Source organism: Humulus lupulus, chromosome 8 (genome assembly GCF_963169125.1).
Source record: "Humulus lupulus chromosome 8, drHumLupu1.1, whole genome shotgun sequence".
Lineage (NCBI taxonomy): Eukaryota > Viridiplantae > Streptophyta > Magnoliopsida > Rosales > Cannabaceae > Humulus > Humulus lupulus.
The window spans coordinates 157,195,763-157,215,574 of NC_084800.1; the positions used below are offsets into that span (position 1 = coordinate 157,195,763).

At 41.5% G+C, this 19,812-nt stretch overlaps 1 protein-coding gene across 1 annotated transcript; it reads right to left on the reverse strand.

The window, feature by feature from the left end:
* Positions 1–311: 311 nt before the first annotated feature.
* On the reverse strand, positions 312–836 carry LOC133796195 (leucine-rich repeat extensin-like protein 6). The gene has a single exon (XM_062233674.1). The coding sequence runs from the start codon at positions 834–836 to the stop codon at positions 312–314; it is 525 nt and encodes a 174-aa protein (XP_062089658.1).
* Between the last annotated feature and the right edge of the window lie 18,976 nt (positions 837–19,812).

The window sequence follows — 19,812 nt, forward strand, 5'->3', positions numbered from 1 at the left end:
TTAATGTTGATATTTAACTTTAGATAATCTAGTGATTCTCCATTATTATGATATTTGACTAAGGAGATTCTCTATTATTATGGACATCCACATATACATATAATATTTATAATAGATCAGTGTATTATCTAATACTCGATCTAGATCTCAATTGATCCTACTTATGAATAGCTAATTGATTAAGAATAAATGAATACAAACACTAATGATTATTCCCCCGTAAAAATGCAAATTAACAAGCCCAACATCATATTAATCCCCAATAGAAAATAAATTATTTATATAAATTATGCACGTGCATAGTTTTTCCGTTAAAGAACAGGTCTCCTGGCTGCATTTCCCAACCGGCCTCTTCTCATGTTAGCACGACGTTTCTTGTAAACCAAGCCACCAAAGGTCACCAGCCCCGCTGCTGCCAACACTCCTATCACTATCCCCGCCTTCTTTCCACCGCTTAGCCCCCCTCCTCCTCCTGTAGACGACGGAGGAGGAGGAGCGGATGGTGGAACTCCTACTACTGGTGAGTGTGGAGTAGGTGGTGGTGGCGGCGAAGGTGGGGAAGTAGGTGACAGAGTAGGTGGTGGTGGCGAAGGTGGTGGAGTAGGTGGTTGTAGCGAAGGTGGTGGAGTAGGTGGCAAAATAGGAGGTGGTAGCGAAGGTGGTGGAGTAGGTGGCAAAGTAGGTGGTTGTAGCGAAGGTGGTGGAGTAGGTGGCAAAATAGGTGGTGGTAGCGAAGGTTGTGGAGAAAGTGAGGGTGCAGGTGCTGAATCCACTAATGAGGTTAGTAATATAGCAAAGTTTGTAAAGAGAAACAGCTTTAGAAGTAAGAGCCTCATCGTTCTATGACAATTGAGAGAATTCGTACGTACAGAAAATATTATATGATTTTAAGGATCACTAATCACGCTCAATTTACATTAGAATAAAATTAAATGTCTATATATACATACATACATGTGCACATTTATAAATATATATTGAACGGAGATATCTAGTTTGTAAACTTAAACTATTAGATCAAACTACAAAGTACATAGTAATAAACGATATGTATATATATGTATATGAATGTTGTAAATATATTATTAGAATCTGTACATAATATTCTATTTTAAGTATATATATATTCTATTTTATATAAATGAATGACTAATATCTGGTACTTGGAACTTTCTCAACAGAAACTAATGTTTGCAAATTGGAATGATAAAATAAATTAAGAAGCCGGCAGCTTCATAGTAATTATCATATCTTTATCATTTGATTATTAAGAAATTTGAGTGAGACTTTTAGGGAGCCAAATCCTCAGTCCCTTTACTTTGCCCCTATCACTGTCCCACGAATTAAAACATGACACCTTTAATAAAAATTGCCAACTCAAAGTTAACAGAGTTATACTATCCTCATACTTCCATTTGATTTTTTCTTTAAGATATTAATTTAATTATTGAATTTGCATGTAGCAGTGCCAAGACTCTTAATAAGGGTTAATATATTGATTAGAGTGCCGGGAGGGCATAATTGGAATTATTGTGGAATTATGTGATTTTAATTAAATATATAAGTGATTATGTACATTATATGAGTCATATTATGATATGACTCTTTATGTATGTTTATGTGTATTAAATGTGCTTAAAGACCCGCTTTTGTTAAAAATTGGCATTTTTGTAATTTTTACTCGTTGGTGGTATAACTATAATTTTAATGTGTTATCACTACAACAAATTCTACTTTCAATGACTCCCTACAATGTCTTACACCATTGGTGTAAGACATTAAAAATTAGAAGGGATTTTAAATGGCTAATGGTGTAAGACATTGAAAGTGCATATTAATGGTTACAATTGGAAGACATTAAAAATAGTGGAAGACGTTGGAAATAGGCTGGTAGTGATTTATGGGTACATCCAACGTCTCCCACTGGGAGACGTGGGACACGTGGCACGTCTCCCAGTGGGAGACGTTGGATGTGCATGGGAGTACATCCAACGTCTCCCACTGGGAGACGTGCCACGTGTCCCACGTCTCCCAGTGGGAGACGTTGGATGTACTCCCATGCACATCCAACGTCTCCCACTGGGAGACGTGCCACGTCTCCCAGTGGGAGACGTTGGATGTCTCCTCTTATAAACCACTACCAAATCAGCCTTCTTCTTCCTCACACGAACCCGAGAGCACAAACCAGAGAAGAATTGGGCGATTTGGGGCTGCGTTTTTAGGGTTTTAAGGTAAGTTTTTTTTTATTTTCTTGATTTTTAGTTAATTATTTTGCAAATAAATCATAGGTTTTGCATTAGGATGAGTAATATACATGATTTTGTGTTAGTTTTACATTTTTATGCATTTTTTTATATACATTGTATGTTTTTGTGGTTTTTCAATGGAAGTTTTTAGGGATTTATGATTTTATAGTTTTTTTTTTAATTTAACCTATCACATTGTATATATTTCATTAGAGTATATATGTTCATGATTTTTTTAAATTTTTATCAATTTTTATTTCGAAATTTAGATATATTTTTGTATATTTGAATTTTTTTTTAAATTGTAACTATTTTGTTATATATATAGTTATGTTAAAATAAATTTTTTAAATAATTTATAAAATAGAAATATATTAAAATTTTTATGTTTTTGTTTATTATTAAGTTTTTAGGTTATGAAATTTTATATTGATTTTTTGTTGAGGTTATAATTAGCGGCACATTGAGATTTTTTTTATTTGTTTACCAATATCATTTACTATTATTAGATATTTAGTGATATTTGTTTAGTAATGTTTAACATTTTAATTAATTTAATTTCATAGGTTATGATTTTTGTGGTGAGATTTTAGAGAGTATTTTGCATCAAAATTCCAATATCAATCACACATTTGAGGTAATTAAGTTTCTAAAATTACAATAATACGTTATATATTGCTAGATATTTAGTGATGTTTTATTTATTATTTATTAATTTAATTTTATTGGTTTGTGGATTTAATAGCGAATTTGATTACTAAGTGAAGTAACTTTGCTAGCTTTTGGATTAAAGATTGCAAGAGGTACATATATATTCTCTTACTTCTACTTTTAATATTATTAAACAAATGTTAGAGGAGTTTGAATATCTTAAATATTCATCCATAGTGAAGTAGGTTCTGAGATTAAAATTGTGTGCTGCGGTGATAACGGAAGGTTGAGAACTTGTGTGTATTAGTGAAGTAGGTTCTGATAAATTTTACTGTGTGCTGCGGAGCTATAAGGAATAAACTTATTGTGTGTTGTTTGAATTGTTTGTTTTGCTATTCACATGCAGATGGTTAGGTCACTATTATAGGGGAAATGCTGCCCGATTTTATCTAGGATAATAAACAATTAGTTTTATATAGGCATTCTATAAGGAAGAAACTTATTGTATGTTGTTTGAATTGTTTGTTTTGATATTCACATGCAGATGGTTAGGTCACTATTATAGGGGAAATGCTGCTCGATTTTATCTAGGATAATAAAAAATTAGTTTTATATAGACATACAACTTTATCACGTGCTTATTTAGTGTTGTTTCTTTTCTTTTCCATAGACATAGGAGAATATATGGATAAACAATGGATGTCAGCGAATAGGTTATCTGCGGAATTTAGGAACGGGGTCGATTTGTTCTTAAGGTTTTGTTCAGAAAATGTGAAAGACCCAAATTTTACTTATTGTCCATGTCTTAAGTGTGGAAATGTTAAAAAGATTAAAGAACACTTATATTTCAATGGGATCGACAAGAGTTACACAATTTGGTATTACCATGGGGAGATAGCTCTGATTGCTCCAACTCTGCCAAGTAGACCAAAAGGAGTGAGGAGGAATATATTGGAGGAGAACTGGGATCCATTAGATGAAATGATTGACGACGCACATTATGGATCAGGAGTAGACCCAAATAAGTTTGAGACACTCCTTATATTGGAATACTCCAACACCTACCTCAACGAAAAATAAATCAAAAGCCTCTTCTTCGAATGACGACATTAGAAAGGAATTTGAAGAAAGATTTCGAAAACAAGAAGAAGAGCATCGTCAACAAGCACAACGCCTAGAAGAGCGCCTTCAACAACAAGATGAGCTCTTGAGAAAATTATTGGCCCAACAGAGCGGGTCAGGATCTAACGTTGGAGTCCCACCAGCGCCATCATCATACTATGTGCCCGACCCACCAGTGCCACCAGCGCAGGCGTCCTACTATACTCCGGACCCAGTAGTGCCTCAAGCAGAACACCACATTGTTGCACTACAACCGCTTTTGCAAGAGGTAATTAAACTTTCTTGAATATTCTGAAACCAAATAAATTTCTTTACTGCTTCAACATGATTATTTGTATATAATATGTTTCTTATGCAGGGCCGAGCATGCCAATTAGCAATTGGTTCGGTTTCAAACATTGTTGCATCAGGTACACTCATTGAAAGAGAGGCAGGCAACAACTTCCAAGTTATGATTACGAGTGTTCTTAAGCCAACCTGTCCTCTCCCTTTTGCATATCCTGATTTGGACATGTACATAGTTGCTCAGGCCATTGGGACGCCAATAGCGTGGCCTAAGGATTTTGTCATTATATCTGAAGATGTAACTCATGAGGTGATGCCATGTTTTTACATAATTATCTTTACAATTCTATATTTGTTTGTAATTTTTTTAATTGTTGATATAATTGTATACAGACTCCCTCTACAAGTAGGACCAGATCACAACGACCAAGAGCTCCATCAACACAACAACCTCGAGAAAGAAGACGACAACAAACTCCTCCAACACAATTGGCCCAAACTCCATTGGAACGATTACAGAATATCGTATCTCATTGGGATGATGGCGAGTGTGTCAATCTAGGCATAGAGTCTGAAGTTTTTGATCAGGATATGTCTCACTGTTATATATTTAAGGATGACATACTTCAGTTTGCTCGAAAGGAGAAGATTGGACAAGCAGTACTCGTCAGCTACATGAGGTATATATCTGACAAATAAGTTTGTTCATTTAATTTTCTAATTTGATTTATTCATTCATATAACAATTTTTCATATTTTTGTATTAGGTTCATTTACAGATATGTGGTACAACAAGGTCGCCAAAATAAGTTTTTATTTGTCAATCCTAATATCGTCGCCACTCAAGGGAGTTCATTCGACGATCGTGTTCAGAATCTGTTCAGACGTTGCAATGACGTAAAATCAAAAGAACAAGTTATGCTTGTCCCTTGGAACCATGGGTAAGTTTAAAAACTTGTCATTTTTCCGACCCATATCAATAATTTCTTTGTTTAACATTTGAGCTATAATTTTTTTGTTTTTCTTATACAGTGAACATTGGATGTTGCTTATTTTGGCACCATATGCATATCATGTTTATTGTTGTGATCCGGTGAATTCAGAGCTAAATAACCGTGAGGAGATTGTATCAGTGATCGTGAGCGCTTTCAATCTTTTTTTCTCTATGAATCTTCCTGATGTCGAGATCCCTGATACTCTACGCATTAAGCAACCTCAGGTAAGTAACTTTAGCAGAAATTTTTGAACATTTATAATAATTAAGTAGAATAATATGTATGCATTTTTTAAAAAGTTTCAATTTAATAATAAATTACTCATATTTTTAAATAATTAGTGTCCACACCAACCGGACAATGTGGCATGTGGATACTACTTAATGAGGATGTTGAAGGATTTGATTGAGCATGCGAGTCCTGGGCATTACTTGAGAACGGTATTATTAATTAAAATTTACAAATTATTTTTGAAACTATAAATGTAATCAAATAATTAATTAATATATTTTACTTTATATTTCTTGCAGCTAACAAGCACATCATATACAGAGGCACAAATTGATGAGTTGCGACAAGAATGGGCGACATATATGTTGCCGATAATCCAAAGTTACCGACCTCGTTGATAGGTTTTTTTTTTTAATTTTTTAACTCTTTCTTCATACACAATGCAATATTTGTTCATTTTGAATATTTCTAACAAATATTGTATTTCTTGTATATATCTAACAAATATATTTTTTTCTTCCAATTTAATTGATTATTAAATTAATTTAAATTTAGATTAAAATAATTTAAATTTAAATTAATATTATTTAAATTTAATTAATTATTAAATTAATTTAATAATATTAAATTAATTAATATTAATTATTCAATTTAAATTAATAATATTAATTATAAATTTATTTAATTTATTTTTTTTAAATGTGGGAGACTTTCAATGTCTCCCATTAGGAGAGGTGGGAGACTTTCAATGTCTCCCAATGGGAGAGGTGGGAGACTTCCCACGTCTCCCAATGGGAGAGGTGGAAAGTCAAACGTTGACTTTCCACCTCTCCCATTGGGAGACGTGGGAAGTCACTCACCTCTCCCAATGGGAGACGTGGGATGTCTCCTAGGGACTTCCCACGTCTCCCATTGGGAGAGGTGAGTGACTTCCCACGTCTCCCAATGGGAGAGGTGGAAAGTCAACGTTTGACTTTCCACCTCTCCCATTGGGAGACGTGGGAAGTGAGGCATGTCTCCCAACGGGAGACGTGGGATATATACCTACAATGACCCTAGCAACAACGTCTCACTAAGTGGGAGACATTGTAGACTTCCAATGTCTCCCAATTAAAGTCATAAAACATCTATTTTGTTGTAGTGTATGTGTCTGGGAGTACTTTATTATGTGTGTATTCATGATATTCGGCAAGAGTCGATCCTTTCGAGCAATTTAGTAGAAAAGTAACAACGAAGATAAATACCTGGCTCGAGGTGAGCCATGGGGTATTTTAGTAATTCTACATATTTCGGGAGTTATTGATAAATGAAAATGTTTGAATGTTTGATGGGAAATAAATTGTATTTGATTAATTTGGAGATTAGGGATATAATATGAGGTTTAGTGGGGAAATAGAAGCTAATGACGATTTTGTCGTTGGGGTATAGTTTTGAGGTTAAGAGGAACCACGGGTAAATTGGTCATTTGACCAATTGGTAAAGGTTTTGATTAAGTCTGAAGGGCAGCAACTCACTCACGTTTCCCACACTCCCTCTCTCCCCTTTAGTCTTTGTTTCAAGAACTCTCTCAAGAGCACAACCACAAAGCTTAGCTAAGGGCTTGGACTAGGGAATTCTAGAAAGATATTGAGCATTGGAAGAAGTAGGAGCTTCCCAAGACACAGCTGAAATTCAAAATTCAGAGGTATGAATGCCTAGTTTTGAACTTCTCTTGTGTTCTTGATGAGTTTGGGGAATTAAAGTAAATTTTGAACTTTGATGTGTCTAGGGGACATAGATGTTTTGATTGGTGGTGGATGCACGATTCTTAGTTGTTCTTAAACTTGGGATTGAACTGAAAACTTGGAATTGGGCTTGGATTTTCAGATTTTTGGGTGAGTTTTCAAAGTTTTAGCTCAATTGGTAATTTTGGTAATTATGTGTTTTTTATTGTTTTGATGATGTCCTGAACTTATAGGGTTAGTTTTTGGTTCAATTGTTATGGAAAATTGGCTAGAAATTGGGTTAGAGTCGGATTGGATGTTTGAAAATGCAAGGGAAAAACACAATTTCTTGGTTGTCATGGTGGCGCTACGGCGCTATGGATTTTTTCGAGGGTTGGTTTTCCCTTGAACCGTTGTGGCATCACGTCCCTTTAGAGAGAGCGTCGCGGTTCAAAATGGGAAAAAATTTATAGGAAGTCTCTTGGTCAGTTGTGGCATTGCGGTCCTTTAAAGGGGGCATCGCTGCTCAAAATGCACAAATTTCTGAAGGGGCTTCTCCGTATGTTGTGGAACCGCAATGTTGCAGGGGGCGTCGCGGCGCTAATGCAGTTTTATGGTGCATTTGTCTACGGTTTTGGGGAATTAACTTGTGAGGCTCGGGGGATGATTCCGCTATCCAGTTTAGTGGAAACCAAGGTCCCGAGAACTAAGACTTGGTCTTGAACCCTATTATCAGAATTAGTTCCTAATTAACATCACATTTATGTTGTGACTAGGGTTTCCATAAGGCTCGAGAAAAGGATCACACTCAGGGTTGTACTACCATTTTGCACGAGAATCGACGTAAGAAAACTAGCAAATGCACCGTGTGTAGGGCATGAGCCCTGATTATCAAATACAACGATGACTGTGCCTTGAATCTGTTTAAAGATAAAATGTTTGCTCTATATAAGCATATGTTGCTATAACTGTTTGTAATGATTTGTTGTTGTTTGTGATTGATCGGCTGGGGGGTCGTTATCGACAATATGTGTGCGTAATGTAGGTCATTATGGCATGGCCATTGCAGGGGTGCGGTATGCATCTATTCAGCATAAGATGTTATACTTGTTGGAAAATCAATATGAATCTGATTATGATTTATAAATCATTTACTTGATATAAATGATTATCTGAATATCTGTTTAACTTGATTGAGTTTTCTTGTTGGGCCTTTGCTCACGGGTGCTTTGTGGTGTAGATAAGGGCAAAGGAAAACTAGACCAGCCATGAGTTTGAGAGCTCTAAGGGAGGTGTGTACATACTCAGCCTGCTCGACCACTACGATCAAGATACTTTTGAGGAACATGGGATATTAGCTCGATTTTTTCACTTAGGTAGCCTAGTTCTGTATTTTTGTAATGCCCCAAAGTTTATAATAAGGCCTAATGCCTTGATTAGTGTGTCAAGAGGGAAAAATTGGATTTTATGGGCATTTTGTGATTATATATGTGAATATATTAGTTATATTATGATATGATTGCTTATGCATGTCTATGTGTATTAAACATACGTGTGGGCCCATTTCTATTAGAATGGGCACTTTTGTAATTTGACATGTTGAGGGTATATCTATAATTATATATTCTTTATGATTGAGAGCACGTTATTATGTGAATATATTTTATATATTCGGCACGAGGCAATCATAGTAAGCAATTTAGCAAAAAAGTCACAATGGGGTTAAATACCCGACTCGAGGTGAGCTTAGAGGTTTTTTGTAATTTGGTAAATTTTCGAGATTTATTGGTTAATGGGAATTGATTTGATGAGTATTTTAGTGTAATGGATTTATTGGGAAATTATGATGTAATTTGAGATTAATGGGAAACTATGACAAAATGACTATTTTCGTTAGAAATACTTATACAGGATCTTATTTATTTTCATGTAAATCATACATTAAAAAAATTAATATAAGAAAACCTAGAACATGCTTCTATAACTGAATTTAAACAGAGATAATGATAAAAAAAACTTACATTATATGCAGCGGAATGAAAGCCCTTCCTTCAGTTTCTCTAACCCTTGTATCATTTTTGTCACAGGGTATCACCAAGAAACTGAAACGATCTTCAAATTTATTCATAGTCTTCCACAGTATTCTTAGAATCACCTAGACTACTGTGGTAATTCTCAACACATGAGATAGATACAGAGAGAAGAAGAGAATATAGAGGCATAGAAAAGGACTTTTGTTGTAAAGAGAGTCTAAAATCCTAAAGCATCAAAACTAGATCTTCTGATTATCTCTTTTCAACTCTCACTTAGCATTCATTTTAAAGGCTCAATTAGGTCACTTATTTAATTAAAAAAATCAATAAAATAATAGGAAATTACAGCCCGTAGGTCGAAATTCTCATGGGCTATAGGCCCGTGAAATTTCTCATTTAGTTATAAGCTCGTTAGACTTAAATTCAAGGCCTGTATTATTTTCTATTGATTAATTAATTAAATAATTATTTAAATCATTTATCAAATTAATTATTTATAATTTGAACCTTGATTTAAACTTATTTATTAATTTAAACAACAATTTTTCTTAATTAATAAATCTGTCATAAAATCTCTTTTCTTCTGTAAATTGCATAACTCTATGAAATTATCCAAAATTTACCTGGTCAACTTTGATAATTCTAATTGATAATTAAATAAATTAATTGAGACTATCTAGATGATTTATCGAAGGTACTGTGGGGACCATAGGCCTATAAAATCAAGCTCCAATAAGTTATCATAAATTTACTAACTTATTAATGCCTCGTGACTCCACTAAAGACTCAGAATTGCACTCTTGAATTCATAGAACACTCTATAAACAATATAGATATGTTATTAGTTATCCATAGTTACAACCATAATTATTACTCAATCCTCTATAGACAGTCTACAATGATATAAGACTAAACAATCGGTTTACCCCTCATTGTATTGTATCCTTAAAATACTTAGATCCTTATAAATGATATTTTAATAAACTAATATCAATTACTGAAATGAGATCTCTATTATTTAGCACCTTGAACCAAACTAAAAGGAAAATATCATTTTACTTCTTCGTCAGAAGCTATAGATGTTCATATCAATGATTAACACTCCCACTCAATTATACTACCGAGTTCCCAAGATGTAAGTATGGGCTAGTCCGTAGGATAAGCTGGTAACGAACAAGTCAAAGAATTCAAATAATACAATCAGTTAGAATACTAACCACTCAGAATTGAGACTAAATTGACATATGGTCAACTATATGATATGACTAAAATAGATAATAATGATATGTATTTTTATCTCATCTATTGTCAATATCGGTCCAATCCAATATAACAAATATATTCGATCTTTGTTGACACGGTTCTTCGCCAACAAGTAATTAAGAAAATAAGAGAAAGAGATTAGTGCTTAATAATGAACCGAAACAGATGAATGATCTTTAAATGGACTGATGACACAAATACGTTTTTAGGTGGTTCAAAGGTTAAAAATCATTCTACTCCACCAGCCAATATTATTGCTATCTTTTGGTATTCTTTACAGGATACTTTTTTACATAACAGAATCCAACCCCTTGCAACTCCCAAGGTCTCCATATTTATAGGAGAGGGCACCTGGAAGTTGGTAAGGGGGGTCATCCCGTGACCTTCGTACCCATCATGTCACTTCTGTGACATTCATGATTAATTCCTAAAACCTGACAAATGAAGTGTGGTCTAATCAACAGGTAAGGGGGATAATGGGCCGCACGGCCCAACCCAGTCGTGGGTGCCTGAATACGCACGTTCATGCTACGTGTGCGAGAATTCAGGGATATATCAGACACGTGATGTCTGATATATGCACGTTTACATTGCAGTTGACTTTATAAAAGGTCATAGCTTCCAACCCCAGTTCGTACCCCGAGCTGGATGCCTTCTCGACCTGCGGCCTTCATAGTCCTGACTCGGCCCTTGAGTAATCTTGGTGAACCTTTGGCTACCTCGAGCTAAAGAGGTAGGACCTAACGACAGTTGCTCCGGTCATGGGGTATCCACGCGGCTGATATAATTAGGCCATATCTCAACTCGCTAATAGCCCGTTGGAAAATCAGGGCGTACATCTGCCCCCCAAGCCCCTGCTCGTGGTACACGACGTCGTGTAGGGCCACAGTAGGGGCTTTTAGGCTTCTCCATGGACTCTCCATATTCCACCTTTTACACAGGCGCCGAATACGTGGAACATCGTGGTTGGTGACGGTACGTCTTCCGAGAACCGCATTAAATGGCCTAGCCTATACTCAGCCGTCATTTTTCCTTTCGAGTGGAGAGCCTCAGATCCCACATCAGGGCAATCCAATGGCCCTCCTCACGTGGCCTTTCACGTGTATAAAAGGGGTGGCCACCTTACGCATGAGCCACCCGTTTATTTGAAAATTTTCTGAATTTCCCTTCTTCTTCTCTCTTCTCTCCCTAAAAAAAACCCTTTTTTTCTCCTAGTTACCATTCCCAGCATTCCAGAAGATCAGTTGCAAGGACTCCTTTGAGGTCTTGGAACCAGTCACTCTGGTGAGGCCCCAACTCAGACGACCCCTTCATCTCCCCCACAGCAAAACACTTCGTAAGTTCTCTGACTGTGCATGTTTTAAATTTTCTTTTCACTGTAGCCTAGGTAAATAGTTCCTGTAGCTGCATGCAATATTTTGTTGGTTTTTTTTGGGTATGAAGGGTGTAGGCTTTTATTTTAGGGCATCGATTGTAGAAGAAAAAAATTTAGGAGCATGGTTCAGTAGGGTGCATTTTCTGGGGAAACCTTCTGGGTAGATTTTTGGGTATGCTTGTTCAAAATATCCAGTACTTTGGGTGCAAAACCGGGTAGCTTAGGGGACACGCTTCACAGGCGGTTTTGCACCTCTTGCCTACTAAAACTTTCCTTCCAAGGCAAATTTCTATCCTGACCCTCCTGACACATGAATTCCGAGTAATCGGGGATCTGTTGGGAGCACAGGTGCGTGTTCATAGAACCGCGTGGTCTCACTCTCCACGAGCTGAGATTACCTCAGCCTGTGCAAAGGAAACACTTCTCTTTAGATTCTCCCTTATGCTTAGGTAGCCTTTTCTGAAATTTCTTCTTTTGTTCGCTAGGCGACCAGATAGGACCCAAGAAGAACGCTCCTAAGAGGATCGCAGGCAGCTCGTCCTCCCAACAATCCAAAGGAAATGAGGTGATGACAGACTCCCCAATCCCCGTCTTTGGGCCGGCCGTGGAGCAGGAGCTCAAGGTGGCGCCCGATGCTTTCTTCGAGGCCGAGAGGATCGTCTCAAAGATCACTAACTAGGGGAAAGTGAATAAAATATTCCTTTCCCACAACATCGAGCTAGGGAGAGGCGCCCTGATCGCCCGACCTCCCGCGGAAGGTGAGCGGAGCTGCGCGCCGCTCGACGAGGAGTTCGCGGCCTAGAGTGACAAGCACTTCAAGGCTGGGGCCTTCCTCCCGCTGGACCAATACTTCGCTGACTTCCTTAACTACGTGAGGTTGGCTCCTTTCCAGCTCCCCCCTAACTCCTACCATTTGTTGGTGGGGTTGAGATATCTGTTCTTGAAACAGGAGTGGGAGGTCCCCACTTCGGCAGATATCCTATATTTTTTCTACCTCAAGGCCAGCCCGGAGCAACGGGGGCGAGGCGACGGGTTCTATTACTTGACCCGATTCCAAAACATGGCTGTGGTCATCGAGCTGCCCAGCCACCCCAATGACTTCAAAGACCAGTTCTTTATGTCCAAGGGGTTTCGCAACTGCGAACTACATTACTTCAACCGTCCTCGTAATTACCTTTTTCTCTTAGCTCGTAAGTTAAGTATTGGTTAGCTCCCCCCTTTATCCATTTCTGACTTAGAATAATTCTCCAGCCATTTTCACGAGGACAGACAAGTCTGTGATTCTCGGGAGTCAGTACGAGACACTGGCAGGTTTGCCCCCCAATGAAAAGGACTACCGCTAGCTCGTAACAGACGAGACGATGTTGGTGTGCAAACTGATCTCTCCGGGCCAAACTTTGGCCCTGAGGAGACCCCGAGGGCCTCCCCCAACTCGCGAGATGAGGCCCATCCCCGAGGAGGAGGCCGCGGGGGAAGGAGACGAGGAGGACAAGGTGCCCCTCGTAAGGACGAGGAGGAAGTGGGCGCTGGAGGTCGCCCAAAGAACGGACGAAGAGAGGATCCAGTCCGGAGCAGCCGCAGGTCCCTCTGGGCAAGGTAATACTTACATGTTCAGGGGCTTAGATAGGGCCACCGCTGATCCTTGGTTAGCTAGGTTTAATCCCAACCAGCCCGTCCAACGCCATCGAAACAACCCCGATCTCGACGTAACCCTACTCCAGTGTGTCGACCGGCTCGTGCTGGATTACGAGAGTAGCCGCCCTAGGGGTACTGTAGTCGTAGACAACACTTTAGCCTTTAGGTCGGCCTTATTTGAGGAGTATGGGACCAATCTTCAGTCATGGCCCTCGCTCTGGGAGGGTATCGTAGCTCCGGGTCTTAGGCAGTACGTAGAAGAGTCTAGTCCTGAGCCAGTTTCGGACCCAGAACCCATGCCAGCCCGCGAAGTCATTGTCTTAGATTCCCCCGCAGAAGCTCCGGGGCTGATGGTCGTGACCATAGATTCCTCTTCTAGCTCGGGGGTAGGATCCCTTTCAATATATATACTTGAGTTTCGCTTTTTCCCCCTTATTTTTGTTCTTGCATAAATGCTTACTTGTATATTAATGTTGTCTTTGTTTTGCTAGAGGAAATGTCTCAGCCCGGGAACAGAGACCTGCGAGCTATGTTCGTCGGAGGGAACTCTTCTGCTGGGGCCTCTGGGCCCAAAATGAAGAAGCTCCGGGTGGCGAAGAAAGCCGGTGGGACCCAACCAAGTCCCCTGCAAAGGGGAAAGACCAGACCCCAGCTGCCCAGGCCAAGGTACCTCCACCTCCTGCCACAGTGGAGAAGATGCCGCCGCCCTCTCCACGAGCTCCGACCTTCGTTCGGATACGGGGGCGGAGCCTGGGATTTTGGCAACCGCCGCCCCCGAGGTGCACATTCCAGTGGACCCCCAGGCTCTGGAGAAAATTCCCGACGTCTTTCGGGGGACGGTGTACGAGACAGCGACCTACACCGTCGACCATTACTATGGCGCCACCGAAAGGGACCTGCGGGCGATCGAAACAAAGAGCCCGGAGAGCGTGATGAAGTCTTCACTGGGAATGGCTCTAACGGTAAGCTGGCTTTACATTTCGTACCCTTTGGTTTCCATGCATCGTACGTTCTTTCTTTTTTCTTTTCTAAGGCAGTTGCCTCTTTGCTTTGCAGGGTGCCTTGGCTCTTCACCGGAGCATATCCAGGTCCAAGGCTCGCCTTGAGGACATGAGGGGTGAGCATCAGGCTATTTTGGCCGCCCTGAAGACTGCCCAAAAGCATGAACAGGAGGCCAAAGATGCCTTGGCGACCGCGCGGGCCGAGCTGGAAGCGTCCCGCCCCAAGCTAGAAGAGGCCGAGGCTAACAAGGCCGCCCTAGCCATTGTAATGGCCAAACTCAAGGAGGACAGGACTGCCCGGGCCGCGCTGGACTCTACAAAAACCGAGGTCGAGGAAGCTAAGGCCGCCTTGGAAATGGAGAAGGCGGCTTCCAGCTCTGCCATGGAGGACATGCTATACCACTGCTGGGTCTTCAACCCTGATGGCGATTTTTCCTTCCTAGGGGCGGAAGTCTGGGAGCCCTTCCTGGAGGGGTTTAAAGCTCGTCTTCAGCAAGAGGCGCCCTCTGAGACTGGGGAGACCTCCACAGCGGCCGAGCAAGAGGGCGAGACAGCGACCTCAACGGAGCAGCCCGGTGGAGCCTAGGGCCTTTCTTTTTCAAACCCATATATTATTTTTTATTTTTTGTAACTTTTGTATGAGGTTTTTCCACCTCGAGACAATTGGCTTTATCAATTTTTGCTTTTAATTGGTTTATTTCCTTTTGCCTCTACGCATTTTGGTCATTGCTTTGAAAAACTTAGTTCGTGTTAATTCTTAACTAATATCCTGTGCTTTTTAGAAAAACAATGATCAATCAATTTGAATTAACTTCTAAGTTTTATGACCTGGTTACATCCAGGATGTTAGTTTGAAAACTTAGTTCGCGTTAATTTTTATCAATATCTCGTGCTTTTTAAGAAAAACAATGATCAATCAATTTGAATTAACTTCTAAGTTTTATGACCTGGTTATGTCCAGGACGTTAGTTTGAAAACTTAGTTCGTGTTAATTCTTGACTAATATCTTGTGCCTTTTAAGAAAAACACCGATTAATCAATTTGAATCAACTTCTAAGTTTTGAGCCGACCTGGTTATATCCAGGATAGGACTTAGTTCGCATTAATCCTCTATCAATATCTCGTGTTTTTTAAGAAAAACAATGATCAATCAATTTGAATCAACTTCTAAGCCTTTAAGGTGACCTGGTTATATCCAGGCACCATATGCCCCCCAAGTAACTAGGAAAGGGTCTTTCATGGTTACTTGAGATTACACCCACAAATATACACAATAATAAACAAAGATTTAATTCTCATTGCTTAACAAAAAGTGGCCTTTAAGCCTTACATGGGTGCTACTGATAATATTTCTTCAAATGAATGGCGTTCCAAGTTCGTGGGACTGCCCCTCCATTGAGCCGGGCTATTTTATAAGTTCCTTCCTTAATGACCTCGGTGATTTGATATAGCCCTTCGCAGTTCGGTCCCAATACTCCATCTTTGGGATCCTTACCAGCCAAGAAGACTCTTCTGAGGACCAAGTCGCCAATGCTAAAGGCGCGTTTTTTTTACCTTTGAGTTGAAATAACGAGTGATTTTTTGCTGGTAATGCGTGAGCTGAAGCTGCGAATCTTCTCGTCTTTCATCAACCAGGTCAAGGGAAGCGCAAAGTAGTTCGTGGTTGCAGTCCTGGTCATATGCCTGGACTCGATGCGAAGACACCCTAACCTCGACAAGGAGGACTGCCTCACTCCCAAAAGTCAGAGAGAAAGGAGTATGACTCGTAGGAGTCCGATGCGAGGTCCGGTATGCCCACAGAACCTGGGGGAGCTGTTCTGGCCAGACCCCCTTGGCTTCGTCTAGTCTCTTCTTAAGGCTCTCCTTTAGCGTCTTATTGACGGCCTTGACCTGGCCATTTGCCTGGGGATAGGCTACGGACGAGAAGCTTTTCACAATTCCGTACCTTTCACAAAATTTGGTGAAGAGGTCGCTGTCGAACTGAGTCCCATTGTCGGATACGATTTTCTTCGGCAGCCCGAACCGGCAGATAATGCTCTTGACCACGAAGTCGAGGACTTTCTTGGAAGTTATTGTTGCCAAAGGTTCAGCCTCAGCCCACTTCGTGAAGTAGTCGATTGCCACCACGGTGTAGCGGACCCCGTCCTTTCCAGTAGGGAGGGCGCCAACCAAGTCGATTCCCCATACCGCAAATGGCCATGGGGACGAGATCATCTTCAGCTCAACTGAGGGAGCACGGGCAACTGTGGCGAATCGCTGGCACTTTTCACATTTCTTGACATACGAGATCGAGTCCTTTGACAGAGTGGGCCAGTAATGCCCTTGCCTTAAGACTTTTAGGGCCAGGCTTTGCCCCTCAGTGTGAACCCCACAAAAACCTTTGTGCACTTCCTGCAGGATGGCCTTCGCTTCTCCTGGCTGACCACATCGTAGGAGAGGTAGGGAATGCCCACATCGGTACAACACCCCATATACCATCATATACCTTGGAGCCTGGTACAGTACCCGCTGTGTGTCATTACGTCATTCGGGTAGCTTTCCTTTTGTGAGGTACTTGAGGATGGGAGTCATCCAGGTCGGTCTGGCATCAATCATCTCGACCTCCGCCCCGACCTCTTCTATACTTGGTTTTTCCAGGAATTCCATCGGTACTAACCCCAGTGTCTCTGTCTTCCCGGAGGTAGCGAGCTTGGCGAGGGCATCTGCGTTAGCATTCTGCTCCCGAGGTATCTGCTCGATTGAGCCTCGCCCAAACCCGGACAGTTCGACTTTTACCTTGGCCAGGTAAGCATCCATCTTGGCTCCTCGTGCTTGATATTCACCTAGCACCTGGTTTACCATGAGCTGGGAGTCGCTGAAGCACTGAACGGAGCTCGCCTTCAGCTCCTGGGCTATCCTTAGCCCGGCCAGCAAAGCTTCGTATTCGGCCTCGTTGTTGGAGGCCTTGAATTCGAATCTCAAAGCCGAGTGGAATCTATGCCCCTCTGGGGATATCAAAATGATTCCAGCCCCGGAGCCGTTCTCATTGGATGAGCCATCCACGAAGATTTTCCATGACGCTTGGGTCGAGGTGACCTAGGGTGACCGTTCCATAGGATCCTCCCTGAATCCGGTGCACTCTGCCACAAAATCGGCCAGGGCCTGACTCTTTATGGCAGTTCGGGGGGTGTACAAAATTTCAAACTGACTGAGTTCGATAGCCCACTTTAACAGGCGTCCCAATGCTTCAGGTTTTTGCAAAACATGCCTTAAAGGCTGATCGGTCATGACGTGTATTGAGTGGGACTGGAAATACGGCCTGAGCTTTCGGGAGGCCATAATAAGACAGAACGCCAACTTTTCCATCAACGGGTATCGGGATTCTGCCCCGAGAAGTCTCTTGCTGATGTAGTAGACCAGTTTCTGAACCCGGTCTTCTTCTCAGACCAATACAGCACTAGCTGCATCCTCTGTGACAGCTAGGTAGAGGAAAAGGGGCTCTCCTACCTTTGGTTTGGACAATACGGGCGGCTCGACCAGGTGTGCCTTCAGGTCGAGGAAATCTCTTTCGCACCCCTCTGTCCATTCAAATTTCTTGTTTCCTTGGAGCAGGTTGTAGAATGGCAGGCACTTGTCGGTGGATTTTGAAATAAACCGATTTAGGGCTGCCACCCTTCCTGTTAGGCCTTGGACGTCTTTACGCGACCTGGGTGAGGGAAGCTCGAGCAATGACCTGATCTTATCGGGGTTAGCCTCGATTCCTCTAGTGTTGACAATGAAACCCAGGAATTTTCCAGACGCGACCCCGAAAGTGCACTTCTGAGGGTTAAGCCTCATGTCGTATTCTCTTAGTATCTTGAAGCATTCTTCCAGGTCAGAAACATGGTTATCGGCAGTCTTTGACTTGACCAGCATGTCATCAACGTACACTTCTATATTCTTCCCGATCTGGTTGGCAAACATTCTATTCACTAATCTCTGGTATGTAGCACCGGCGTTCTTCAGCCCGAACGGCATGACCTTATAACAATAGACTTTAGTCGGGGTCATGAAGCTGGTGTGCTCCTAGTCCGCCGGATTCATGGCGATCTGATTATAGCCTGAGTACGCGCCCATGAAGGACATGAGCTCGTGCCCCACCGTGGCCAATTGATCAATCCTTGGCAAGGAAAAACAATCTTTGGGGCAGGCTTTATTCAGGTCGGAGAAGTCGATGCAGGTCCGCCATTTCCCGTTGGGCTTCGGGACCAGCACGGGGTTGGCGACCCAAACCGGAAACTTGGCTTCACGGATAAAGCCGCATTTCTTGAGCCGGGCTACTTCTTCTTCTAAGGCCTCAGCCCAAGTTGTTCCCAGGCGCCTCTGCTTCTGGGACTTTGCAGGAACGCTCTTATCCAAATGAAGGGTGTGCATGATGACATTTGGACTGATTCCCACCATGTCCTCGTGTGACCATGCAAACACATCCAGGTTATCCTGCAAAAACTTGATCAGCTCCGCTTTCCTCTTGCCACAGAGGTTTTTCCCGAGCTTGACCTTCCGTGAAGGATTTTGTGGATCGATGTTCACTTCCTTGAGCTCTTCAATAGCTTGGAGCTCGGACTTGTCCTCGCCTATTCGGGGGTCAATATCCTCACTTAGGATGATACTTTCCCCCTCGGTGCTCTGAGGTTTTTCAATCTCAGGATTAGTCAAAGGTTCCTGAGATTCCTCTCCTCCACCTTGGATGGCCATCGCTAGCTGCCCGGGTTTCGATTTTCCCTTCATGGAAATGCTGTAGCATTCCCTCGTAGCAAGCTGATCACCATGGACCGTGCATATTCCAATGGAAGAAGGGAATTTCAGCGCGAAGTGGCGAACGGAGGTGATGGCCTCAAAAGCTATAAGCGTATGTCGGCCCAAAATGGCATTGTATGCAGCGGGGCAGTCGATGACCACGAACTCAAGGAGTTTTGAGACTGTCTGAGGTCCCTCTCCTAAGGTGATCACCAGCTCGATCGTCCCTATAGCCGCTGATCCTTCTCCCGAAAAACCATACAGCATCATGGAGGTCGCCTTCAGCTCGGCGACAGTCAAACCCATCTTCTCCAGCGTGGACCGGAATAGAAGGTTTACTGAGCTTCCACTATCGATCAGCACTCTCCTAACCCTCCGATTAGCGAGCTGCACTGCTACGACCAGAGGGTCGTTATGAGGGAACTGAACGTGGCCAGCATCTTCTTCAGTAAAGATGATTGGTTGCCTCTCTAATCGCTGCTGCTTTGGCAAATGCTGCTCAGGGACAAACTCTACT